The sequence below is a fragment of the Sorex fumeus genome, unplaced genomic scaffold (assembly GCF_029834395.1).
Source record: "Sorex fumeus unplaced genomic scaffold, SorFum_2.1 ptg000094l, whole genome shotgun sequence".
NCBI classification, from domain to species: domain Eukaryota; kingdom Metazoa; phylum Chordata; class Mammalia; order Eulipotyphla; family Soricidae; genus Sorex; species Sorex fumeus.
The window spans coordinates 20,651,549-20,678,679 of record NW_026606151.1 but is presented as its reverse complement, the minus strand read 5'-3'; the positions used below and the strand labels follow the sequence as shown (position 1 = coordinate 20,678,679).

Below are 27,131 nucleotides of genomic sequence, written 5' to 3'. Positions count from 1 at the left end.
CACGCATGAGAATACATTTGGTTGATATGAACAAAATTGGCCCCCAAGTCACAAAAGAAACTGGAAAGAAGGGAGTTGGGAAGCGTATTACTACTATTAGCGAGCTGCACATTGGAGACACAGCTTAGAAACTACCCCCATTAAAAGCAGTTTTGGGGGAAGCTTTGAGGGGGTGTCACACCTGGCTTGCTCAGGGCTTACTCCTGGCTCTGTGCTCAGGGATAACTCCTGTGGGGCTCAAGGGCCCCCAGGGTTGTGCCAGAGATCAAACCCCGGTCAGCAGCATGCAAGGAAGACAAGCACCTGTACCCACTATAATATCTTCCCCGCCTCAGAAAGAAATAAAGTAATCTTCTTTCAAAGATAAGTCATTGGCATTTGCTTTGAACAATCATAAACAAGATAAAGCAATGGAAACAGAAGTGGCCGTCAGCGCATGAGCTGAAGGAGAGAGATGGAACAAGAGAAAGGTCTGAAGTTCAGAGACAGGGAGCAAGAAAGGGGTCTGGAGAGAGCTGAAGGGTTTGCAAAACAGAAGGCCTGGCATTGGGAGCAGGGGTCCCGGGAGAAAGCTCACAGTGTTGTCTGGCAGTTCCCTCCCGGGGCTGAGCATCGGCAGGCACACTGACCTTTGTTCTTGGAGGACGAGGCGCCCAGGAGCCCCTGCTACCAAGTGAGAAAGCTGCTGGTGGCCCCAGGGGCAAAAGTTAAACCCAGAGAAGGAAGGAGGAAGAGCTCTCCGAAAGCCTGCCCCCAGCTCCCTCATGCAGCCACCGGTTTGAGAAGGTTTCCCAGAGAGGCCTGTCACTTGGTGGCCTTAGCTTCAGATCACGCTCCTCATCAGTCAAAAGGGACCAAGCCCAAAAGGAAACTGCTCGAGAGAAGACTGGCATAACCTAGGGGCAGGTCATCCACCTCTCAGACGCCTCAGTCTGACTCCAAAACGGGAGTAACTACATACAAGCAAAACCATGAAGAGTCAATGCAGGGGAAGCATGTGACTAGAACTATCGTGGGAAAATTGAAAATGAAAATGAGTTTGGGGGGCTGGAGTGATAGCACAGCGGGTAGGGCGTTTGCCTTGCACGCGGCCGACCTGGGTTCGATTCCCACCATCCCATATGGTCCCCCGAGCACCGCCAGGAGTAATTCCTGAGTGCATGAGCCAGGAATAACCCCTGTGCATCGCCGGGTGTGACCCAAAAAGCAAAAATAAATAAATTTAAAAAATAATAATAATGATAAAAAGAAAATGAGTTTGCTGAGGAGGCGGATGAGGAGAGGGAGGGAACCTTAGCCTTTGGTGGATGGATGTTGCCATTGGCACTGGGTTTGGAGCTGGAATGCTGAATGACCGAAGGAAGCTCTGTTCTCAACAGCTTTGTGTATTATAGTACCTAACGAAATGGATAAGATCAAATCAGATGGAGTCTTGTTAATTATATTTTCTTTAGAGATGTGCTGTCACTGTCACTGTCCTCCCATTGTTCATCGATTTGTTCATGCTTGAGTGGGCCCAGTAACATCTATTAAATGAGATTGAACATGACCAGAACTTAGAGTATCATAGGGATTTAGAAGAGAAAAAACTGGATTTAGTTTGCACTTCTAGGGGTTAGAAAACAAAACAAAACAAATATCAGACAGGGAGTCTGGGAATGCGTATAAAGGTTTTGAGGGCCTCGAAGCTGCTTCCCTGTCAGAACTCCACCCACAAAAACAGTTCATTAGATCTGTAGTCTGTTATTTTGGGGCTACCTTTTTATTGTTATGGGAAAATGTGTTGGCTTTTTTGCTTTTTTGTTTTTGCTTTTTGGGTCACACCCAGCGGTGCCTAGGAGTTACTCCTGGCTTTGCACTCAGGAATTATTCCCCTGGCGGTGCTCAGCGATGCTGGGAATCGAACCCCGGTCGGCCGCGTGCAAGGCAAATGCCTTACCTGCTGTACTATTGCTCCAGCCTCAATGTTTCTAAAATAGAAAGAAACATTTTTGAGAACTAGAAATCACCTATAAAGTCATCAGCAATTGTTACCATCTATTCACATTTTAGCAGAGTTCTTCCAGTTTTTACTCTGTGTTTATATACACCAGGAACAGAGATAGTGCAATGAGTTGAACACAGGCTTTCCATGCAGAAGACCTGGGTTCATCCCTGGCACCTCTTGTTTCCGCAAGTATCGCCTGGAAAAAACCAGAAGCACAGAGCTGTGAGTCTTGCCGTTATAAACAGCACACACTTTACACATAAGTCTTAGCCCACGTCGTTGATAATTTCCTGATAAGCATAGTCATCAAGTTAAAGGGTTGGAGTACATTGCCAATGTTTCTTCCTGGAATATTGAATTTATCACCCCATCAATGGAAATGTTCTCTCGCCGAATCCCTGCCAGCACTAAGAGTTACAGTCTCTCATTGTCACAACTAGAATAGAGGAAATTGACCAAATCATTGTCCTCCCCTGCATTTATATAAAAGTTCAGGCTAATCCTTTCTTTTATATACATATTAATCATTCAGTGTAGTTTCCTCACTAATAAATTACTCCTCATTTTTTGTCCCCTAGACAGATTCAGGTACTGTTTCTTAGCATTCTTATGAACTTCTTATTTATAAATTTAAATAGTCAACCCTTCATAACTATTGTGACAAAAGTCCTTTACTGCCCCCATTTTGTTCTTTACCTTTTTCTGGGACTATCATTAAGATCCACAAAAGGTCAACAATGCAGTCTACTCCAGACTGTTAAAAAAAAAATGGCTTTTCTCAAGTGCAAGCTTGATGGTGCTTTTGGCTTAAAATCTCTTGCATGTCACAGGACAGTGACCTCTGCACTCTGTTCAAATCCCTCAATCTGCTGAAGAAAACGCAGTAAGAATCTAGTGGTCTCGGGGGCTGGAGTGGGTAGGGCATTTGCCTTGGTCCCCTGAGCACCGCCAGGAGTAATTCCTGAGTGCAGAGCCAGAAGTAAACCCTGTGCATCGCTGGGTGTGACCCCCAAAAAAGCCAAAAAAAAAAAAGAATCTAGTGGTCTCTGCTTTCTTCGGCCCCTCCTCCCTCGCCATTGGCAGAATTTGGAGGCTTCCATTCACAGTCCTTTTAGGGTCTCCTGGTAGTAGAACTCTTCCTAGAAGAGTCTGTTTCCTCTTATCTGTAAGACAAATTCCTGTTCTTTTGGCCAAAGTGAGCAGACACCACCTCAAGTCCAGAGGTTCTTTTGGTACAGCTTCTCCAACTCACTGTCACCCCAGACTAGGGGTGCTGTAAGAAGAGGCCTCTAGTACTGCCTGATGCATATGAGAAACTGTCAAGTTTTGGGTTTTAGGATAAATGTAAAGTAATTAAGGCATTTGGGCTGGAGACATACAGGAGGGAAAGGCACTTGTCAAGCATGTGGCAATCCCAGTTCAATTCCGAACACCACATATGGTCCCCCACACTGCAGTGATTCCTGAGCAGACAGTCAGGTGTGCTCCTGTCAAAAAAAAAAGGGGGGCACTTAATATCACTATATGTGAGATAAGTTTGAATATGACCTTAGATAACCTTTGCCCTTCAAATGATATGATCTCTCCAGGAAGCTGGGAGGGGTATGTCCTGTGACTTGAACAACTTCCTGGTCCCTCTTTGCTGGCATATACTTGCTTGAGTCCTCCTTCCAGAAACAGGTATTTCTTTTCTGTCTTTTGTTTCCAGATCTATCGACCTCTCCTAAATGGAAGATTTTAGCTCCAGCTTCTTCCTCTTATAGAAACCAGAGTAGAATTTGTAGCTTCCATCAATGGTCGTTGGTCTTCCTATGTTGAAAACGCTTGTCACATTTCAGCTTTACTTCATCTCTAACTTTTGAAATACTTCTTCTGACTCCTACTCTGTCATTGGCAAAAAAAAAAGTCTCACAGGTAAAAGCAATCTTTTCGTGGAGAAACTTTATTTGTACCAAGAGAGTGGTGTGGAAAAAGAGAAGGGACAGAGAAACAAGAGCAAATGGTATATTGAGAGCGAGCCAGCATGGGAGACTCCCTCTCGCTCCTCATATATATAATTCTTAGAAATTCCTTCCCAGTTGGCAGTTGGTCTTCATCTCTCAGTCTAGGAGATGTTCTCAAGCTCTGTGTGTTTGACCTTGAACCAGCTTTAGTTATGAATGGAGGCAGGGAGAAGAAAACAAAAGTCCTCCGAGAACATAATAGTCTTTTTTTCTCTCTCTCTCTTTTTTTTTTTTTTTGTGGGGGAGGTCCCCACCCAGCAATGCTCAAGGGTTACTCCTGGCTCTGCACTCAGGAATTACTCCTGAAGGTGCTCAGGGGACCATATAGGATGCCAGGGATAGAACCCAGGTCTGCCACATGCAAGGCAAACACCCTCCCCACTGTGCTATTGCTCTGGCCCAGAATATGATAGTCTTAACATGGCCGAGGACTACTCTCTCCCTTAGAGCAAAGTCAGCCACAGGCCCTCTGGAAAGACTCTTCAAGATTATTGTACAGATGCTGGAAAAGGAGGAGAGCCTGACCACATCAAAGGAGATGCTGCCATCCTCCAAGAATCGCTTAACCACTGGGAGCATCTTGAGGGGTTTGGGACATGGCTCTCTGAGCAGCACCCATCCATCTCATTAACTCCCTTTCCCAACCATCCCTATTGAAAACTCTAACCTAAAAAGAAAAATAATTTTGTTCCTTTTTGACAAGAAGGCCATCATATTCTCAAGTTGCTAGCCTTGGATAAGCTTCATTTGATTCACATCAACTCTTGTCTCTTGAAGAGTTGGATTTCGAGTGGCAGGCACCTGAAGGATATTTGGGATTCAGGCTCTTACATGGTAGCCACGGCTCTGATTGGCCAACAGATGAGCCACTTCTACAGAACCAACAGTCTTGGACCCCAAAGGCAGAAAATTTCCTGCTCAATCAGGAGCACAGCCTCTAGATACCACTCCTGCTGGGCGCTGTGTGTGATGCCTTTGTGATGTGGGCCTTTAAAGTATTCCTGCTATTATTCCTGGACCATAGGAGAGTAAAAGGTGCACATAATTTCTTCTTAGACCTGAAAGCCATTTGGTCAGAGGAACATGATGTGCTCTGAATGAGAGCAAATCTAATGGCAAAATATCAGGGCTCCCTTCCCCCCTTTCCACTGCACTCAATTAAATTTAATTTCTAGTACTGGAGGCAAGTTCACTCTTGTTCTCATATTATGTGATATTTGTTTCACTGAGTCAACAACTTCTTCTTTCAAATTAGTTTTGGTGGGGGCTGAAGTGATAGTACAGGGGTAGGCTGTTTGCCTTGCATGCGGCCAACCCAAATTTCTCTCTGGTACCCCATACGGTCCCATGGGCCTGCCAGGAGTGATCACTGGGTACAGAATCAGGAGTAAGTGAGCACTATGGATGTAGCAAAAACCAAAAGTATAAATAAAATAAACTTAGTTTTGGGGATGTTGGTGAGATAATATGGGGTCAAGGCCCATGTAGCCAACTTGGTTTTTTGCCTAGTACTGCAGAGTAACCCCAGCATTATCATGTGGGTCCTGGAGAAACCCTGAGTACTGAGCACTGTTGGCTGGAGCTGTGGAGCCCCCCAGAGCATAACTTGATACATTTTTTTCTCTTTTTGGCCATACCCAGTGGTACTCAGACCTAACTTCTGCCTCTAAGCTCAGGGGTCGCTCCTGGAAGAACTCAGGGGACCAAATGAGGTGCCAGTGATAGAACCTGCATGCAGAGAACCTCCAGCCCCAGAGAACATCTTGGGCAGCTCAGGGAATCCCAGTTGTGCGGAGCCTGAACAGCATCACATCCTCTGGTCCTTGCTCTGAACTGCCTGCCTGATTGGCTGAAAATCGCCGGGAAAACATCAATCCTACTTCTACCCTAGCCTTCCTATAATTCTCCAAAATCACCCTTTTCTGTTTACGCGGCCATTTCTTTTTGGTTTTGGGTCACACCCAGTGTTGCTCAGGGCTTACTCCTGGCACTACAGGAATTATTCTTGGCAGTGCTCGAGGGACCATAAGGGATGTTGGGGATCGAATCTGGGTCAGCGTGTGCAGGGCAAGCACCCTACCCATTGAACTATTACTCCAGCCTTTATGTGTCTTTTTCTTGTCATAGCCCTTTCTCACTGATGCCTAGTTATGATCAGTGACAATTTTGTGACTATTAATTTTTTTTTTTTTTTGCTTTTTGAGTCACACCTGGTGATGCACAGGGGTTACTCCTGGCTCTGCACTCAGGAATTACTCCTGGCAGTGCTCAGGGGACCTGCTGTGCTATCACTCCAGCCCCAATTTTATATGCCACTTTGGCTAGGTCAAGGCATATCCTGATAGCTGGCAAAAGATTATTTCTGGGTGGTGCTGTGAGGATGTTTCTAGAAGATATTTGACTTGGTAGACTGAGTAAAGAAGATAATGATGCTGGTGGGCACTACCCAATCTATTGAGGGTCTGACTAGAATGAAGTTGGAGGTGGGCACATTTGCTCTCTGCCTGATCCGGGATACCCATTTTCTCCCCTCACACATTGATGCTCCTGGTTCTCCATGGTTTGGACTCTTATTGGGACATCTACCATTAGCTTCCCTTGTTCTCAGACCTTTACGTTTGAATTGAAACTCTGTCATCACACTTCCTGGGCCTCCAACTTACGGAGGGCAGATTGTGGGATTTCTCAGCTTCTGGGATCACATAAGCCAATCCCTCATAAATAATGTCTTTCTATGTATTGGTATATGTTCTATGGTTCTGCTTCTTTGAAAGGAACTAATATAATTCTCATGTCATCAATAGCAACATATCTCTTTTGTGCAGTATTTCCAATATCCTATAGTTATATGGCCATAATTCTATTATTACTATCACATCCACCAGTGCACAAAGTTTATTCCTGCTCTGTGCTCAGGGTTCACTCCTGGCAGTGCTGAGGAAACCATATGTGGTGCTAGACACTGGGGTTGTCTGCATATAAGGCAAATTCATTAACCCCTTTACTCTTTCTTTCTAGTCCAATTTTATGGAACCAAGTATCATATATGATTATTTCTTTTTCTGTACAGTCTTATTTTTTAAGGGTCAGGGAGGGAAAGGATCAAATGTTCTTATTTCCCCCCAAACCTCCAAGTGTAGTCTCCATAGTCAAACATTAGATAAACTTGCTGGCACAATTCCTTCCCCTACCATAGCAGCACTTCTGAAACAGGAGTGCATATACTTTATTGGGGGTGTCCCTGGAGTGCATATACTTTATTGGGGGTGTCGCTGGAGGCGGGGATTGGGACACACCCAGCAATGTTCAGGGGTTACTCCTGGCTTAGCACCCAGGAATTATTCCTGGAAGTGCTCGAGGGGCCAAATGGGATGCTGGGGATCGAACCAGGGTCGGCAGCATGCAGGGCAAGCATGTAGATCAGCATTAGAATTCTTGCGCCTGCATGTGAAACCCTGAGTTTAATCCTCAGCATTATATACATATATATGCATACATAAAGGCCCTCCCGTTGATCGTCGATTTGCTCGAGCGGGCCCAGTAACGTCTCCATTGGAGACTTTGTTGTTACTGTGTCTGGCATATCGAATACTCTCGGTAGCTTGCCGGGCTCTCCGAGAGGGGCGGAGGAATCGAACTCGGGTCGGCCATGTTGGCCGCTTGTAAGGCGAATGCCCTACCTACTGTGCTATCGCTCCAGCCCATGTATGTATATATATATATATATATATATATATATATATATATATATATATTCTGAGTCAGCAGAATGAAGCAGGAGCAGGCTGGTCCTTAGGAGGTTCAGAAGTTGTGAGTGAAGAAACAACTGCAGGCTTGCTGTGACCTCTGGAGACTCCTCTGAAGGCTGGCTCTGGCTCTGGCTCTTGAATGTGCTCTGTTTGCATGTGGCCAAACTTCACTGAGTCAAAGGACTGATGTCTGAGTAGAGGGAGGCTTAGTGGGGGCGGAAGGGAGTTAAATGTGATCCAGGGAGCAGGAGACTGAGGCCTGGTTGCCTGGTAACATCTCTGAGTCACATTCCTGGAAGTGTATTTAAAATGGAGTGGGTTTTTTTGTTCCTAGGATAAAAGAGAGCAATAAACAGGGACCTTAATGGAGCCAAGCAAGTGAGGGTGGATTGAGTGAGTGACAGAAGGATTCAGAAAGAACTGCAGAATCCAGCCCACTGCAGATTGTTCCTGTTAACTTGAGTAATGCATTCAGCGTCTGGACAACAGGCTACAGAAAACATGAAAACACAAGAGGTTTTAGAAGTAATGCATCCACTTATTATTGATCTGACTTCCTGTTTTTTTTTCTCTTGCCCTGTCACTCTATGTCCCCACGTTAGACTTTATCCTAGCTCAAGTCTTGGCCCCAAAGCAGACCCTGAAACCTAGATTTGGACGCAAGCAATATATTTGGGAAGTGATTGCAAAAAAAAAAACCCACTGTGGGGTAGTTACAAAATGAAGAGGGAAGAACCAATAAAGGGTTTGACTGAATTGACTGAACCTGGATTATCTCTGAGCACTTGCTCTTAGTCTCACGATCTCTGTGACAATTGTGTGGAACTTGACACAAGTCAATTCAGAATTGTCATTAGAGATGGGAAACAAGAATTTATACACAACCCAGTTCCACTTTAGCCAAGAATCTTTTTTTTTCCCAGTTTTTTTTCTTTCTTTTTTTTTTTTTTTTTTTTTTTTTGCTTTTTGGGTCACACCCGGCGATGCACAGGGGTTACTCCTGGCTCTGCGCTCAGGAATTACCCCTGGTGGTGCTCAGGGGACCCTATGGGATGTTGGGAATCGAACCCAGGTTGACTGCGTGCAAGGCAAATGCTCTACCCGCTGTGCTATTGCTCCAGCCCCTGGCCAAGAATCTTCTAGGGTGAGTATCAACAACAAATGTTTGCAGAGAGAGACAGAGACAGAGATAGAGAGACAGAGACAGAGATAGAGAAAGAGAGAGAGAGACAGAGAGAGAGAGAGAAAATAAGCATTTGAGCACATCAAAATGGACACACACACACATATAAAATAAAGAAGTGTGGGAGGGGTAAGGGAGGAAGGAGGAAGAGACAGGCAGTGAACTGAGAAATTTAGAATGCATCTCTCTTTCTCCAAAGGATGTCAGGCCCTATCAGAAGACCCTTCCAATCATTCACTGGACTCCACTCTTAGCCCTCACTCCTTTTTTCCCCGTTCCATGCCTGCACTGACTTTTCTAATTATCAGACACAGATTCCTATGTCTTCCAGTTACTTGGGGGAGGAGAAGTGAGTTAACAAAAATTATAATCATTTCCAACAGACCTGTATGTCTTCCAAGGGAAATCTTGAGGCAATTTACCATTGTCTCTCTTCTCTCCGACTTGATAAGGTTGTATTTTCATTCAACTGTATTTTAAAAAAAAAACTGTATTTTCATTTTTGGTATCTCAAGGCTGTCAGTCCGTTGGAGGAGCTCAGAGTTGCAAAGAAGTGAAGGGTCACTAATCAGTATACGACTGAACTTTTTCCACTCAGCACGAACAGAGGCCTTATAATTGATGCAAAAACTTGGGTAGAACACCAGGAGAGAATCCCAGAATTCTCCAAGCTCTTTACAAATTTCAGTGAAAAATAAGCAGAAGTAAACTAATGAAGATTTTTGAGTTAAAGGTGTGGGCAGGAGTTGGAATACGTTCATGGAGAACACAATGGGGTGACTGTTACTTTCTGTGAATATGTGATTACTGAAAACTGATCACTAAATCATAAATAAAGATGCCTTTGTTTCACTTCTTGTTCTTAGAAATCTGTAGGAAATTCCTTTTGGCTGTAGATACCAAGGCATTTTTCCTGTATCTGGGTAGCTAAAAGTCTGTTTGGCAAGTTGGGGGTGGGTGGGAGAGAGTATTAGAGGCTGCAGGTGAGGTGACTTATTCAGACCAGGCTGAAGGTCACCTGTAGTCAATTCCAGTAGAATTCGTCCAGTACTATGAATTTTCACACTTGTCACGGTAGCATGACTTTTCTATGTGGTGGGAGAGTGGGAGATGGGATATGGCTCAGGGAGAGAAGGGAAGAGGAACTGTGTCGGGTAATTTGGAGATTTAGAGAAGGAAGGATGACCAAATGTTCCAACATTTTTTGCTAGGAAGTGGTGGAAGAGATGGACTGAAATTGTACTGAATGGCCAGTTAGCTCGAGAGAAGGAACTAGTCATTTTGTACTTTGAACTGTGCCAAAATAAACTTTATTTATTTTGTATGAACATTGATATGGTTACAGAATGATCTTGATCTAACTCCGCTCCAGTTACAGAATGACATTATTTGTTGACATTGACATTAAAGGTTAGGTCTCACCCAGGATGTCCAGAATAGCTCATCCTAAACTATATGCCTTTGGCAAGTGGAATTTTTGGAGCTGAGGTCAAAGAGGCACGGCAGAATCATGAAAATATTTTTTTATTTTTTATTTTTGCTGCTCCTTTACTACTGCAAATAATGAAAACTGGGAATATCTTTCAGAATTGGGATTTGTTTTTTTATTTTTTTATTTTTATTTATTTATTTATTTATTTATTTATTTTTGCTTTTTGGGTCACACCCTGCAATGCACAGGGGTTACTCCTGGCTCTGCGCTCAGGAATTACCCCTGGTGGTGCTCAGGGGACCCTATGGGATGTTGGGTATCGAACCCAGGTCGGCCGTGTGCAAGGCAAACGCCCCACCCCCAGCATTTGTTTTTTTAATCAGAAATTACTTTCTGTCAGAGCAAGTTAAATGGCAAGGCAAATATTTCACTACAGATCACCAGGTCTTTGCCATAGGAATCATTCTCCTTGTCATGCAAGTTTTCTTCTCTCTTTGAAGTCCTAGATCCCTGCTGCATTTCTAGGCTGGGGTAGAAATAAACATCTTCTCTTTGCCCCATTTGCTTTCAAGTCTACATACCTCTAGCATCTCCATTTGAGTGCAGTTAACTTGTTCTTCTTGTTTGTGACTCTCAGTGATATTGTAGAGGGGGAGAGGGAAAATTTCTCTCAGTCTCTACACTGTAAACCAACAGCTCGTAAGATTATTGCAGTTTGATCCCCAGCATCCCATATGGTCCCCTGAGCACCGCCAGGAGTAATTCCTTAGTGTAGAGCCAGGAATAATACCTAAGCATCACTGGGTGTGACCCCCCCCCCCCCCCAAAAAAAGACTGTTTTGAAGCATGGTAAATTGAAATGTCTTGGATATGTGTCTTGAGCCTTGTGGTAGAAAAGGGTTGGTTTGAGGCAAAGCATTATGGAGATTGGGCAGAAAAAAAAATGACTGTAGATTGGTCTCCCAAAAATGAGCTTAGCTGTTCCCTGTCAAGTTCCATGCACTGGTCATGTGATGAGGGAAGGGCCCTTTATTTGTTTGCTTTTTGGGTCACACCCAGCATTACACAGGTTTTACTCCTGGCTCAAGACCTCAGGAATTACTCCTGGGAGATGCTCAGGGGACCACATGGGATGCTGGGAATCAAACCTAGCTCGGCTGCGTGCAAGGCAAACGCCCTACCCGCTCACTGTGCTATCACTCCAGACCCAAGGGGCCTTTGAGTCCGTGAAGAGGCCCATCTCTCTTTCCCTCAGTTGGGAAAACTTGTTCTTATGATAGAATGTGCCAAGAAACCTACCTTCCATTCCTGCTCCGCCTGCTCTCACACACAGGGGTGACAAGGTAAGTCATTACAAAAACCGTGTCCAGCAACTTCCACCCACCCAAGTGAAAAACGAAGTAGCACTTTTTATTCAGAATGCCCAGAATTAGATAAACTTCCATGGAAGGTCTTTTTGTTGTTGCTGTTGTTGTTTTGGGGACTGTGATGTTCAGGGGTTACTCCTGGCTCTACACTCAGCAGTCGCTCCTGGCAGTGCTTGGAGCGTCTTATGGGATAGCAGGGAATAAACCCGGGTCAGCGGCATGCAAGGCAAGTGCCTACCCACTGTACTATGGCCCCTCTATGGAAGACCTTGATTCTGGATTTTCTCCTGTTGGAGTGGCTGTAAGGCACAGTCAGGGCAAAGATCGGGTTGCTAACATGACAGCTGGGATCACTATTCCAAACCTGAGAGTGACCCCAAAGAAAGGGAGAGAGTTCCTCGGTTTGTATTCCCTTTCTTCTCACTGTGCTCCTCCTCACACCACAACCTGTAAGTGCAGAAAAAGGAAGGAAACCCTGGAAAATTGAGTTAATTTTTCATGGGCCTGAGAGAAGGTACAGAAATTAATGTGCTTGTCATGCATGTGACTTATTCCAGTTCAATCCCCTGAGCACAGTCCCCTGAGCACAGAGCAAGGAGTAAACCCTGCACACAACCAGGTGTGGTCCAACTCCCCCCCCCCCAAATAAATAAAGTAAAAAATAAATAGACTAGTTTTCAATGATAATAAGAATGAGAAATACTTCTTCCAAGAGGGAATTAACATAAACACACACACACACACACACACACACACACACACACACTTGTGACTTCAGACATTTTACTCATTGGAGTTTTGGTTTTCAGTAAGATTTGGTTCCTGTTGAGTCTTGGTACTTTGATATGATGTCCTGTATGATCTGCTCCTGCTGGGGTCTCCTGCCTGTCCCGTTACACAATCTTTGCTCTGAATGCAGGGGCCTCTTCATGGTATTTGAATTCATTCATTTCCACTTTATCTGAAAGTGTTTTTTGGAATTAAAAGACAAACCCACTCAAAGCATTGACGGAATTCTGAAACACTGAAGTTGCCACTTGTCAAAGCTGAACACAACTGTTTTCGTGTTTTGTCATTTGCTGTCTGTTGCTTTTCATTAAAAATCAGCCAAATCACATCCTAACAGCAATTCCAAAAACAACAGCACTCACAAGCGTGCGTGCGCACACACACATACACACACACTCATAACCTGACCTTCCATCCTAACAAATAAACTACTTCAGTGTCCTAACACTTTGCAAGATGTGTTCTTCCATACCCTGTGGTAACAAAACTTTGGATTTTTATTTTGTTTTGGAGGCTACACCCAGCGATGCTACTCCTGGTTCATTGCTTAGGGACATCGGGGACAGGGTGGGGGTGGGGGGGATGGCAGAGGTGGAGGTGGGGGATGGGATTTTGAATCAGGAATTGAACCGGGTCCTCCTGCATGCAAAGCATGCACACTAGCCCTCTGGGCTATATCCTGGTGTTGAACTTTGGAAATAAATATATATATATATATATATATATATATATTCCCCCCCCCCTGTAAAGTCTTAGCACAGGATGGCTGATTTTGTAAACCATTTAAGCCATTCTTTTAGGTTAACTGCTGGATTCTCTATCCTGGGCCTTTTGCATTATCCCCAAAGGTTGTTGGCTGTAAGTTAAACTACTTTCAAAAAAAGGGAGGATGGGACTAGAGCAATAGCACAGCGGGTGGGGCATTTGCCTTGCACGCAGCTGACCCAGGTTCGATTCCCAGCATCCCTCATGGTCCCCCAAGCACCACCAGGAGTAATTCCTGAGTGCAAAGCCAGGAATAACCCCTGAGCATCGCCAGGTGTGACCCAAAAAACAAAGACAAAAAACAAAGGGCAAAGGGGGGAATCAGCTGGAGTGACAATGGCAGGGAGCTTGCCTTGCACATGGCTGACCCAGTTTGATCCTCAGCATCCCATGTGGTCCCTTGAACCCACCAAAAGTGATCCCTGAGCACAGAACCAGGAGTAAGTCCTGAGCACCGCTGGGTGTGACCCCCAAAACCAAAACAAAAAAAGGGGTAGGTGGGAATCACTGTGCTAGGAATCCCCACCAGTGTGTATTGTAATTATTTGTATCTAGAAAACTTACTATAAAATTTAATTTAAATCTTTTAAAAGAGATAGTTTGCTGATTTCTGAGGTGGGCGGTGTCTCTTAGATTTTAAAGATCTGCAAGGATGGATAATATTATTTCAACAACAATATTATTTCAGTCAACAAGTGTAGCATTGTCCCCCTGTTGTTCATCGATTTGCTCGAGCGGGTCCAGTAATGTCTCCATCATAAGACTTGTTGTTACTGCGTTTGGCCTATCTAATAAGTCACGAGGAGCTTGCCAGGCTTTGCCTTGCAGGCGAGATACTCTCGGTAGCTTGCTGGGCTCTCCAAGAGGGGTGGAGGAATCGAACCCAGCTTGGCAGGGTCGGCTGCGCACAAACCACTGTGCTATCACTTCACCCAACAACAATAATAATAATACATTAGAAATGGGGAGCTAATTCAAAGGGCTGGCGTAAATGCTTGGCCTGTGGGAGGCCCTGAAGTGACCCTCTGCGAGGACAGGCGTAGTCCCTGAACACAGCCACAGCCCCCAAACAAACAAATGATGAGAATATGATCTTAAAGTTTTGCTCTGTCTCACTAGGGTAGCCAGTGATGTTTTCTTCTTGTTTTTCCTTTTTGGATTTTGGGCCACAACTAGCAATACTCAGGTTCTCCTTCCAGCTCTGTGTTCAGAGGTGACTTCTGGGCCTCCCACATGCAAAGCAAGTGCTCAGCCCCTTGAGTTTCCTCTCCTGCCCCTACAATAGTATTTTCTAGCGACTACACAGCCTGGGACATGTGGAGGTAGAAATGAGGACCTGGACATCATCTTCTGGTCAGCCAAACATTAGGTTTGCAAAAATGTTAAAAATGTCACATTTCGAGTCAGAAAGAGAGGGATAGTCATAGAAAGACTGCATTCATCTGGGGGACATAAAGTAACAAAACAGGAAATTAATACCCAAGAATAGCTGAGATCAGTACCAGGAGAATTACTCCATGGCTTAGAGGCCAGCTGGGCATTCTAGGGGAAAGGGCAGCTCAGATAGAGAAGGGAACACCAAGTAAAGGGTGTTGGGAGGATCCTCCCAGGATGGGAGATGCATGTTGAAAGTAGACTATGGACCGAACATGATTGCCACTCAATGCCTCTTTAGCAGACCACAACACCCAAAAGGAGAGCGAGAACAAAAGGGAATGCCCTGTCACAGAGGCAGGGTGGGATGGGGGGGATGGGGGTGGGAGGGATACTGGGATCCATGGTGGTGGAAAATGGGCACTGGTGGAGGGAGGGTATTTGATCATTGTATAATTGAAACCCAAGCACAAAAATTTGCATGTCTACAACTGTACCTCATGGTGTTTCACTAATAAAAATTTTTTTTAAAAAGTCACATTTCTCCACAAGATTTATTTTGCATGTGAAAACAATGGTGATTTTTCACAAAACATATATGTTATAAATATATCTATAAATGGTATATTATTTATTTAAATATAAATATAGCATAATCTAAATATCTCCCTCTTAATCTCTTGTTGTATAAATATTGACAGATATAACCCAAAGAGACAAAAGGTCTCTGGGTCCTCAGCTTACAACAGTATAATAATATAATACTTATAATAGTTTCCCAGACATTTCACTTAGGATATTTAATTCCTTAAGGATCTAAGGACACCCTACGTCCCCAAAGCTGGGAACTGCTGTTGTCCCCACTGAACCCCACCCTTGGGGAGTTCACGTGGTTGAGGACTCACTGCCCAACTGGGACCTTACCCCACGTGAAGCCCAGTACCTGAGTTTGGCCTTGCCTGATGCTTGATCGTGGCCAGATGGGCCCCACAGGTCCAGCTCCATCCTTGCCCTTTCTCCTGCTCAGTGCTTGGTCTGGAAGCTTCCATGTGGGCCTGCAAATACTGAGGTGGGGGCTAGCAATGATCCTTACCTCCCGGGAACCCCGGGTGGCTCAGTCAAGAGGGAGCTTGACCACACCCATAGCCTTGCCCCTCCAACACTCTTCTAGCAGCTTCTATCTCTGACCTCCATTGTGGTTGTTCCCCCACCCCCCAACCTCCATCTCCCCACCCCTCCTTCCATCCCAGTGTTTCCTGTTGCCGGCTATCTGACGTCAGGTTGACTGTGTCACTTCTCACACTTTCCTCATGGCTGGCAGTGGGTGGTCGCCCTCTTGTTCCCGGGTCCGGATCCTGCCTCTGGCTCAGGCAAATGACAGACTCACACAACAGCCTAAGGAGAGAGGCTGGGGCTGGGGTGTGCATGGGAGGCCTCTGGTGTTGATGTAGGCAGGTAGACAGGGAAAAGCCCTTGGCAATAAAACGTAGGTCAACAGAACTTCTGGGAAGAAAATCCTAAGACTGATCCATCCTTTGGATACAGAAAACAGACCTGGATAAGACATTCAGCCCTTCAGCAGACCCTGAGGAGGTTGGAGGTTGGACCCCTCCCCATGAAGTTCCTCTCCTTGAAAATCCTCGGACCTCTCCTTTAATCTGATTGACTTTAGTGATTCAGCCCTGAGAAGACTCCAGAACTTGCGGATCAAGACAACCCGAGAAGAATCTACAAAAGGTGTCCTTGAACAAAGGAAGGGCGCACATATGCTGCCTGAGCCCTTGTGCTGCTTGTGCCCACATGGCCGAGCACATGCCGTGCCTGAGCACATGTGTCGCCCGCATCTCCCCTCTTGAGATGTGGACTTTTATACTTTCCTATCTAACGCTGGGGTGTGTGTAGGGGCTCTCTCCACCCTTGGAGAATCCTACCTTCTCTCTTGAGCACGTTACTCCGTCTCTCTTACTCTCCACTCTCTCCCACTTTTTCTCCCTCCTTCCCTTCAAAAATCCTCCAAATAAAATCTGTTTTACTTCACTGCTTGTCTACTGAAATTCTTTTCTGCGAGTGAGACAAGAACCCAGTAACCCTGGGTCCCGGGTGGCAGAGGTGAATCGGGAGAAAGTGACCAACTTTCTCATCCCAACTCATGTGAGCCACCCGTGGGGTCCACCGACATCAATGTGACCAGAGGGGAGGGCCAGTTGCCTCCAGGAGTGCTGTGCCCTGTGGTGCTACCATCGGGGAGACCCTACCGGACTCTTGGACTGAGGAACTGGGTCTGAGGGTCGTGCTCAGTCCCAGTTCGATGAAGGATCAGGCCGGCTTCCGGCACGGTGACGCCTTGGGCCCCAGTGAAGGCCGGACAGATGAAGAGGGGACTGTCATCAGACCCCAGCCGGAAGAAGGGCCTCAGGGGTCCAGAGAAGCGTGCACGGGGACACGTGTAGAGGTGCGACCTGTCCCGCATGTTGTAGAAGGAGACGTCTCCAGACTCATAGTCCAGGAAGACGGCCACTCGGCGGAGGCGTTCTCTCAGTGGGAGGATCTTCTCGGGAGAGGACAGGACCCGGTACTGACTTTCAAACATCTCCAGGGTCCAGAAGCCGTTCTGAGGAACCAGCAGGGCCTCTCCTTTCCTCTCGACACTGTCTCTGCAAACCCCCACGGCCCACACCATCACATTCTCCACCTCCACCTCCCAGTAATGCCTCCCTGAGGAGAAGCTCCCCAGGCCCAGGACACAAGGCCTGCAGTCGAATCTCTCCGGGTTGTCAGGGACGCTCTGCCTGCCGGGTCCCCGCCTCACGCTCCTCTGGTCCTCTGACAGGAAGAGCTCCGGGTGCGCCGTGTCCGGGTCCAGGAGCACATCAGCTGCAGAGAAGTCTTGGGTTTAGGCTCTCTCAGGAGAAGGTGCCAGCCCAGTGCCCACAGAGGCCCCAGGATGCCAGTGGGGTGACCTTTCCCACAGACGCTCCGCTCCCAGATCCCAGGCAGGCCCATCAGAACCACCCAGGGCACACCGTGTGACAAGAACGTGGTCTCAGGTCGGGATAATCCAGGTTCTAGGGGACAGAGCCGGCTTAGCAAATGAGCTGAAATAAAAGGCTCCCACTTTTTCTCAACACTTTCCTTCCCACCTTCTCTTTTTTTCTATTCAGCACAAGGGGCTTTTTTGGTTGGAACCACACTAAGTTGCTTCCCGCCCCGCCAAGACCATGAGTTGCCCCCCACAAGCGGCTCTCCGGCACGGCCATGGACCCAGAGGCACACAAACCAATCTCGGAACTATGCGGCTTTTGGCAGAAATCCCTCCAGACTTAATTAGTAAAATATCAGAAATCCAAAATCCGATAGCGGCCTCGCTACATCAAATGGTCTTCATAACCAGCAATAGAAAATAAATTATTTCACGATGCCTTTTCAGCAGGTATGATTGTTGGGGGGACATTCCAAATAATAATGGTGCATCTGTTGTCAAAATAATGAATGTAATAAAAATAGAGAGAGATAAGTGGAAAGCATCTGCCTCACAGGCCTGAGAAGGGTTGGGATGGTGTACTATATTGGGGTTCTTGGTGGTGGAAATATGCACTGGTGAAGGGATGGGTGTTTGATCATTGTATGACCGACAATTAAACCTCAAAGCTTTGTAATTGTCCTCACAGTGATTCAATAAAAAAGAAAAAAAAAAAAGAACCACACTAAGTTGGTTTAACCTCCTGTTCTCTCAAGCAAGCATGAAGGCTAATTTCTCATTTTCCAGATTCCAGATTCCTTTCACTGGTCCCCTGTACTTCTACTGAACCAGGTGACAATGGGCTTAAATAACTAAGGGCACTCTTCAAAAGACCTTTAAAAGGATAGGGCCAAAGAGTAGGACAGGGGTTTAGGCACTTGCCTTGCATGCCCTGTTTGATCCCCAGCACCACAAATGTTCCCCTGAACATTTTCAGGAACGGTCCCTGAGCAGAGTCAGGAGTAAGCCCTCAGCAAGCCAGGTGTGGCCCCCGAACCAACCAAATCAAAATTGTTTTAAAATTAAAAGGACAGTTGTCATGGTAGTGGGAGAGAAACTAGGGACATTGGTGGAGGGAAATTGTACACTGGTGAAGGCACGGGTATCGGAGCATCCTATGACTGAAGCTCAATCATGAACAACTTTGTAACTGCGTATCTCACAGTGATTCAATTGTAAAAAATGTTTTAAAAGAATATTGAAATAATCAATGCAAAATTTCTAGTTCTGTGATACAATAAGGGCTGCATAAATAGCTCCCATTATAATTAATATAAATCTAAGAAACTTTCAAAAAGGACAGTTATCCCCTAAAACCAACCTGATGCGAGAGAGGATTTTAGGGAACAAAGTGGAAGGAACCATCTCCATCTGGTTTTGTCTCGACAACCTAGGCTATCACCCGCAGCCCTGAGCTCCCTGCAGAGGGCACACTGCTCAGACCTTTCTCGGCTGCAGTTATTACTACCCAGTCTGCATTGTACTGTGTCGAAATCATATTCTTTTTTTTTTCTTTTTGGGTCACACCCAGCGATGCTCAGGGGTTACTCCAGGCTCTGTACTCAGGAATTAGTACTGGCGGTGCTGGGGGGACTATATGGGATGCTGGGGATCAAACCCAGGTTGGCCGCTTGCCAGGCTAATGCCCTTCCTGCTTTGCTATCGCTCCGGCCCTGAAATCATATTCTTTTAACTCAAAGTTGATAGGACAGATTACGACTGTCCTGAAGTTCCCCACAGAGGAAAATTCCGAGGCTACAGTCAAGCCGGGATTCTTTGGTGCTTTGGCACAGAATCTGGAGCTAGATGATGAATCTGGCGCTACAATGTGCTTAGCAGGAAGAGGGGCCGGCGGCTCCAGTCTTTCCCGCTTGCACAAGCCCCTCCGGTTCTGGCTCAGTCACAGAGTCCCTGTGCTCGTTTCAGATCGGTGCAGTTCCCCTCACTTAGCGGGACATCCTGAAACAGGCTTCGGGAAGCCACTTGCCTCTCCCAGCACTCAGCTATTCAACTATATGGGGTCTAACATCTCCCAGGTTACAAACAGCCAAACCAGTATTGTCTTCTTTCAAATTTGTAGGATGACATTGCTTTGTCCTTTCTCCACAAGGCTTATCAGGTTACACCCATTACAGTGCTCCTGAGGCACTTCCATTCCATTGTGTTTATCTGTAAATTCTTCCCTATGCTCTCCTCCCCAACCAGTTAATCAGCTTTTCCCCTAATCAGACTCTGTTAACTTGTAAGGTTAGATTCCTCAGAAATCTATGATTTTATATGTATGAGTGAAATATTGCCTTTCTCCTCTCCTTATGTCTTATGAACAGTTTGCTTTAAAGCAATGCCCTTTTTGTATGGATACAGGAAGACCATTAACATTATGCTTTGTAACTTAGGATTTAATTGGCTTTGAATATTATTCACTCCCAGGCATCTGCTTTCTCGACTTAAGCCTCAGTTGCCCTTAGTTCCTAACACTCCAAAAGCAGGGTCCCGACGAGGGACTGAATGGATCCAGGGCAAGCGGTGAGCTACCCTGGCATTGAAATGGGCCAGGCCAAAGTGCCACGATTCTTAACTATAAGTTAAGAGTTTGATCATAGACAAATGCTGTCATAATCCAAAAGTAACGACGAGACTAGGATCCTGACAGGGGTAGGAAAGACTATCTGCCAGAGCACTGTAGTCTGAGATCGAGATGGCCCTAGGAGGGCAATTCTACAAGTTTAAGGTATTTCTTGCTGTATCCATACAAAATGATTTATATTATATATGCTTATATGTTAGTTAGACAAGGAGAGGAGAAACACACCCAGGGGAATCTGCTCTAGGGTGGATTGATCTGATAATGAGGATCTGTCCTAGGAGCCAATGTCCCCAAGGGAAAGAATTCTACCCCTAATGATTGTGGTTGCACCTATGTGTAATTGTTACCCCAACCCCTCATGCTCTGGGATTTAACTGGACTGTAAGAGTGGGCTGAGAGATGAGAATCAGAATCAAGACTCCAGAGAAGGAGGATGAAGGGAGATCGAGGAGGAGAATGAAGTAGCATGGGGGAGGAAGAAGCAGGAGGGGAGGCAGAGGACAGAGACAGGAGTGGATGGAGAGAGGATTGGAATAAACTGCAACTACGACCAACCAGCCTGGCCCTCGTTTCCTTCCTTCGTCTGCCCATCATCATCGACCTCCCCCGGGTGGGGGAAGCAGGGTGAGACTACCCAATGCGGGCGGCAGGAGAGACAGCTGCTGCCGCTGCTGTGTCCTTTTTTGAGTTTACACACAAATTAATCCAGGACCCCAAGAGCAACAACTACAAAAATGTAACCTTTGGGAGAAGTCACTGTGTAAGGTAGACCTGAGAGTCAATTATTCTGAGAAATGAATTATTTTGGTGGAAAGGAAGCCTCTTGGCTCACTGGAAGCCTCAGGGATTCCCTGAGTGAAGCGCTAAGATTCACCACTGGGAAAGTTTCTGAGGGTAAACCATCCCTTGCAGCCCCCAGCCAGCTGGTCCCCCTTTGTCATCTCCTCTAATAGTCCTGTTGGCTGGCTAGTGGGGAGAAAGCTCAGGATTGAGGTCATGTCAGGGGCTCTCACCAGCGTTTAAGAGGGTTCTTCTCCAACCTGCAACGGGACAGAGATGGGGGCTTCATCAGACAACAACCAGTGGAGCAGGGCACAAACCGTGCGTGGAATCGCTCAGGAAATGGTCAACTTACGCAGTTCCTCTTGAAGTTGCTCTGCAGGAAAACAAAACAAAAAAACCAGAAATGAATGAATGTCCTCAATAGCAGAGAACTTGAGTTTATATCAGAAGACGAAGATCTGGCCTTTCCTATGTAGCCCACCCCTCTACCTATGTCTAGGGAATTGTCACGATACCAGGAGTGACAAGTGGCCAGTGGCTGGGACACTCAGTCCTTATTTAGGTTTGCTTTGAAAGCAAGCTCTCAGGCAGATTTGCTACGCTAGGAGGGGGTTGGGGCCTGGCTGCCACTTCCAGGCTTCCAGCTGTCCCAGCTGTGTCCCTTGGGATGTCAGGGAACTGTCCTACTCTTCTGCCTTGATGCTCTCTCTTTCTCTCCACACCGTCACCCCCCTCGGGTCCTTACCTACATCGTCCGTCTCTTCGCTTTCCCCCTCCTTTTCCCCCGGCAGGATCTCCTTGTCCTTGTGGAGTTTCTTGATGAGGCAGATGCTGGCGGCGCTGAGCAGCAGTAGAGCTGGCAGGGCGGCCAGCAGGGCGGGCGTCCAGGCGGAGGTGCTGGGCACCACGGGCTCTGGAAGGGGAGCCAGGGAAGCCCCTTGAGGGAGGAACTGAGTCAGGACGAAGAGCTCTGGGGGTCCTCTCCGCTTCTCCCCCAGGAACCCGGAGTAGAGCAAGAGAGTTTGCTTCTACCTGGTTTGCCTCACAGAGATTATCGAGGTTGGGGGCGGGATGGGGGACCGGGAGAGAGAAAAGCAGAAACACTGGACTCTGCCTGGAGAGGAGTGCGGGGAGGAAAGCTCACCGGTTAACTGCAGTCACCACACCACAGCTGTCACCGCTACCTGCTTGCAAATCTCCAACAGCCTGTTCCCCGCTTCTGCCCAGATGCTCAGCAGAGCTGCCTACACCAGGCCAGGGTGTTGGCTCAAAACCCTCAGCATCTCCTGCCTCACTCAGACAAACAGCCAAAGGGGCAACAGTGCCCTTCTGAACGGACCCACGGCCTCTCAGAACTTATTTCCTCCACTGTGACCGCATTCCATCCATCCCAACCACCCTGCCTCTTGGGGTTCCATGAAACCGCCAGACACGCTCCTTCCTCCGCAGGCCTTTGCACGTGCTCCTCCTGCTCCCCGGCCTGCTCCCTCATCCCCATCTTTTTAGTGAGTCCTCCCCTGACCCTCCTGTTTGTGGAGCATGCAACAGGTACCAGAGCTGATAAGATCTGTCCCTGCATAGCAGATAAGACCTGTCCCTGCAGAGTGACTCAGTAGGGAGTGTCTGGGTGGGTGCATTTTACAAGTACCAAGAATCTGGTGTTGAGTCTCATCTCCCAAGAATTGTCACCTAACTGCACTCCTGCAGAATCTAGCCTTAATTGGGATTGGGCAGGGGCAAAGCAGAGTTGGAAAGGTTATAGGTCAGTAACGCTTAACTCTCACCATAGTTTAGATTGGACCATACTCTCAAGCCAAGACCCTCTACAATACATGTGGGTATTTGGCAATAAAGTGAGTGGCCATCAGCTGTCTCCTGGAGTGGTTTCTCCATGCACCGTCATCCTTCGCCCTACCTCTGCCTGGACCTCATGTGCAATATGTTTGGGCATGTTGGGGAAAACTGTTTCCCAATACCTGTTCATAATGTCAACCTTTCCAGGTCACTGGTTCTTCCTTTCTCCTCTCCGAATCAATCATTTTTACAGTGCTCATCCCCATGAATCTACTCTGCCATGTCATTAATCACTCTTCATTTTCATTCCTTCATGACTGGTCTCTGCCACGCTAGAACAGAAGCCCCACGAAGGTGGGGCCCTTGGGTACTTTGCTTTGCCATTTGCCTTTAGTTTCTGCAATGGTGTCTTAGACCTAGGAGATGCTTGTTCAGTTTTTGTTCAATGAATTTGTGAGTCAATGGAAAGAAAATGTGCCACATCTGAGCCCTTTGGGAGGTCCCAGGGCAGGAACAGTCTTCAGAGGGAGTATTGGGTGTGGAAAGTCACTTATCCACACCATACTTCATGTTTTATGAGTATTCTAAATGCTTCAGAATTGCTACAGGGTAAGACCCATAATGGAGGAGGGAGGTAAAAACTATCAGATTCACCCTCAAAGAATAGGTGCTTACTAGGTTTGGGGTTGTTTGTTTGTTTGTTTGTTTTGTTTTTAGGTCATACCCAGCAGTGGTCAGAACTTCCTGGTCCTATGCTCAGGGTCACGACCTGGCAATGCTTGGGGGTTATTCCTGTCTCTGCACTCAATAATTACTCCTGGAGGTGCTCAGGGGACCTTATGGGATGCCGGGGATTGAACCCAGGTCAGCTGTATGCAAGACCGGTGCTCTACTTGCATCAAAGGCAGATGCTGTACTATCACTCCGGCCTTGTGTGTTTTGAGCTGTAACTGATCCTTTGAACATGGATGGTTCTGGATTTAATTCCAGTTTATTCCACAGTCACGGACTTAACCAACCATGGGTGTCTGTTGAATCCACCGTTGGCTAGTCAACTGGTACAGGACCTTCAAAGACAGAGTCAGCTATAATCTATACGTCTGGGACCCTTCCACCCACACCCGTTCCTCCTCATTCTCACTCCAGTTCCAGAGCACAGAGAACTCACCGGGAATGAAGATCACACTTTCCTTCTCCTGGCCGAGCAGGGTGTTGTTGACAGCGCAGGACATGTTCCTCACGGTGCAGTCTCTGATGATCACCGCCAGGGTGACGGTGAAGAGGCCATCTGTGTCCACAGCATAAGCCTCCTCCAGGGCCTGCACGACTTCCCCATAAGGGTCCCGCCACACTGCGTGGGGCTCAGGGTACCAGCCTCCAGATGTGCACTCCAGCCGGATGCCCCCATCCTCCAGCCCATTCATCTCAATGATGGGGGAGGAGCCCAGTCCTGAAGCAGAGACCAGGGCTGAGTTAGAACAGCAATGGTGTCTTAGCCAAAGGATCTTGCAGAAACGTTTCTCTGTGTGTGTGGTGGCAGGAGGAGGGACTGGGCACGACTGAGGATGCTCAGGGACTATTTCTGGCTCTTAACTCAGGTCTGACGGAGCCCTGGAGGTACTCAGGGGACTGGGGGTTCAAGCTGGGGTTGACAGATGCAAGGCAAGGTCCTTAACCTCTGTGCTATCTCTCTGGCCCCAGAAAACTCATTCTTAAAGAGTCACCCCAAGGGAAGAGAGTTGCTTTGGTTTCTTGAAGCTCTGGGTTAATAACCAAGACAGAAACCTGTCAGGCTGGCAAGATCTTAAGAAACTTCTGATCTCCAGATGCAGGATTCTGTTTAGCGTTTCACACCAGAATTCCCTGACCATCCTAAATTGCTGATGAGTTTTTTAGGCGACTGGATGGAGCTTACATGCTTATTCCAGTTTAGACATGGTTAGCTTCTAGAGTATGATAATGTGATAAATGTACATGATTTTCTAATCACTGCCTTTTTCATTTTCATTTTAATTATTTTGCTTTTGGGCCAAACCCAGTGATGCTCAAGATTTACTCCTGATTCTTCTGCATTCAAGGATGACTCCTGGCAGGGATCAGGAGATCAAACGTCGGTTGGCCACGTCTAAGCTAGTGTCCTACCTTCTAGACTTTTGCTCCAGCCCTGCTACTCTCTTGACAACATAATGTATTAGAAAAATCTTGATGCTTTAATGAAGTCATCTATTCAAGCAAGTTATTGTCACTATAATCAGTATTTGGGGACTTGGAAGCACTGTAGCACTGTCCTCCCGTTGTTCATTGATTTGCTTGAGCGGGCCCAGTAACATGTCCATCGTGAGACTAGTTGTTAGTGTGTTTGGCATATTGAATATGACACGGGTAGCTTGCTTTCCAGGCTTTGCCGTGCGGGTGAGATACTCTCGGTAGCTTGCCGGGCTCTCCGAGAGGGCGGAGGAATCGAACTCGGCTCGGCCAGCTGGCTGCACACAAGGCAAACACACTACTGGGGACTTGGGGAAAAAAAGGGTAAAATTAAAATATGCACTGAGAAATAAGATTCTGCTGCTCTACCATGCTGGGCAACCCTTGTTGATTCCAGCTGGCCTGCTACAATGCTTGACCATGCCCTTCTCTCTCAAAATTGGACAGTTTGAATGACAAAGTACAAGGTGCCCTCTCAGGGCCCTGTGTCAGGTGGGATTTCCCTCTAGATCCTCAGTGAGCCCCACAGGTACATGGTTCAGGCATACCCTCATCCCGGTTTTTGATCAACCACTATCTTTTCAATGAAAACTCCCTACCCATTCTATTTAGAATAACACCCCTCCATGCTCCCTCCAGCCCTCAGTCCTCTCCTGCTCTACTTCCCCTACAGTACTCTACACCTACACAAGAGTCAGGTTCATTAAGGGTGATATTCGCTGCTCTCTGCCATTCCAGAATGTGAGCACCTCACGGGCAGGATCTTTAAACATTTCATTCACTGGTTTACTCTCAGTTCCTAAAACGGTCCCTTGAAATGCTTATCAAATTTGTTGAATGAAGGCCAGAGAGATCAGTCAATGGTTGAACTGAGCATGTGCTTTGCATGCATAAGGTCTGGGTCTCACCACTGGCTTCTACTTGAGCACAGAGCCTGGTTCTTGGGTTGAAGGAAGCCACTTTCCTCTTTAAAGGGGGTTTCACAGATCTGGCTTGCAGAACTAGACTTTTGTTTTTTTCTTTTTGGGTCATACCCAGCGATGCTCAGGGGTTACTCCTGACTCTGCACTCAGGAATTACTCCTGGCGGTGCCTGGGAAACTATATAGGATGTTGGGATTGAACTGGGTCAGCCACATGCAAGCCAAATGCCCTCCCCACTGTAGTATCACTCCAGCCCCACAGAACTGGACTTAACAAGGTAGGGAAAAGGTGGTTAGAAAAACGGTTGAGATTTTCTGAGTGTGGTGTTGGAACTCTGGACACATGAAACCTTAACATGAAACCTTAACTCATGGTGCTTTAAATTAAACTGATAATAAATTTAAAAGGGGGGGGGGGGTTCTGAGCAGATACGTGCTAATCCACAGTGGGCATGAAGTTGGGAGAGCCACTGTCCCCAAGAGTCCCACCTGATGAGACGACGCACCTGCCACCATCACCCGCATGATGGCCTCATCATAGGACCTGCCTTCTTGGAAATAACAGCGGTAGATGCCGTTCTCATGGGCAGTGACGTTGTAGATGACCAGCGCCACACGGCCACGCTGGATGTCTTCGCTCACAAAGGTGGTTCTCCCTCGGTACGCTGCCATCTGCTCCTCATTCTGCTCCTGCCCGCCCTTATACACCAGCACCGCGGGGGAGAACTGAGACCGGAACCAGCGCACCTCCATGTCCTGGGCATTTTTCTCTGGGAACAGGTGGCAGCGTAATGTGATGTTTTCTCCCACCAGGACCAGGATTGGATCGGCGGGTCCCACCACTGTAAACTGGGCTGTTAGACAGAATGGTAGAGTCAGACAAGGGCTCCAGCCACCAAGTATCAGGACAGAGGTGGCTGTTCCAGAGGACAGACTTGGTCTTCCTAAAGGCCACAAAGGCTTCTGAGCTGAGCATCAAGTACCAGTAGCTGTGACTGGTTGGCATGAACAGATGCTCGGGAGGAATTATTGAGGCTGTTGATGATGAATTATTGAGGCTGCTGCTGTGTCAGAAGGGAATAGGGAAGCCCACACACTGAGCCCTCGGACAGACCTTATGTTTAGACATTTTCATCAGTTCCCCAATCCAGTACAGGGTCTAGCGGGTGCTA

General features: G+C 46.9%; 1 protein-coding gene across 1 annotated transcript; it reads right to left on the bottom strand.

Annotated features, from left to right (window-relative positions):
• Positions 1-16,896: 16,896 nt before the first annotated feature.
• Positions 16,897-26,834, bottom strand: LOC130040302 (butyrophilin subfamily 2 member A2-like). Its single transcript, XM_056132333.1, has 6 exons — positions 26,466-26,834; positions 24,001-24,282; positions 21,784-21,951; positions 21,391-21,411; positions 21,269-21,295; positions 16,897-17,523 (listed from the first exon to the last, which is right to left on the bottom strand). Exons 1-6 carry the CDS (start codon positions 26,710-26,712, stop codon positions 16,901-16,903), a joined length of 1,368 nt encoding a protein of 455 aa, XP_055988308.1. The 5' UTR covers positions 26,713-26,834; the 3' UTR covers positions 16,897-16,900.
• Between the last annotated feature and the right edge of the window lie 297 nt (positions 26,835-27,131).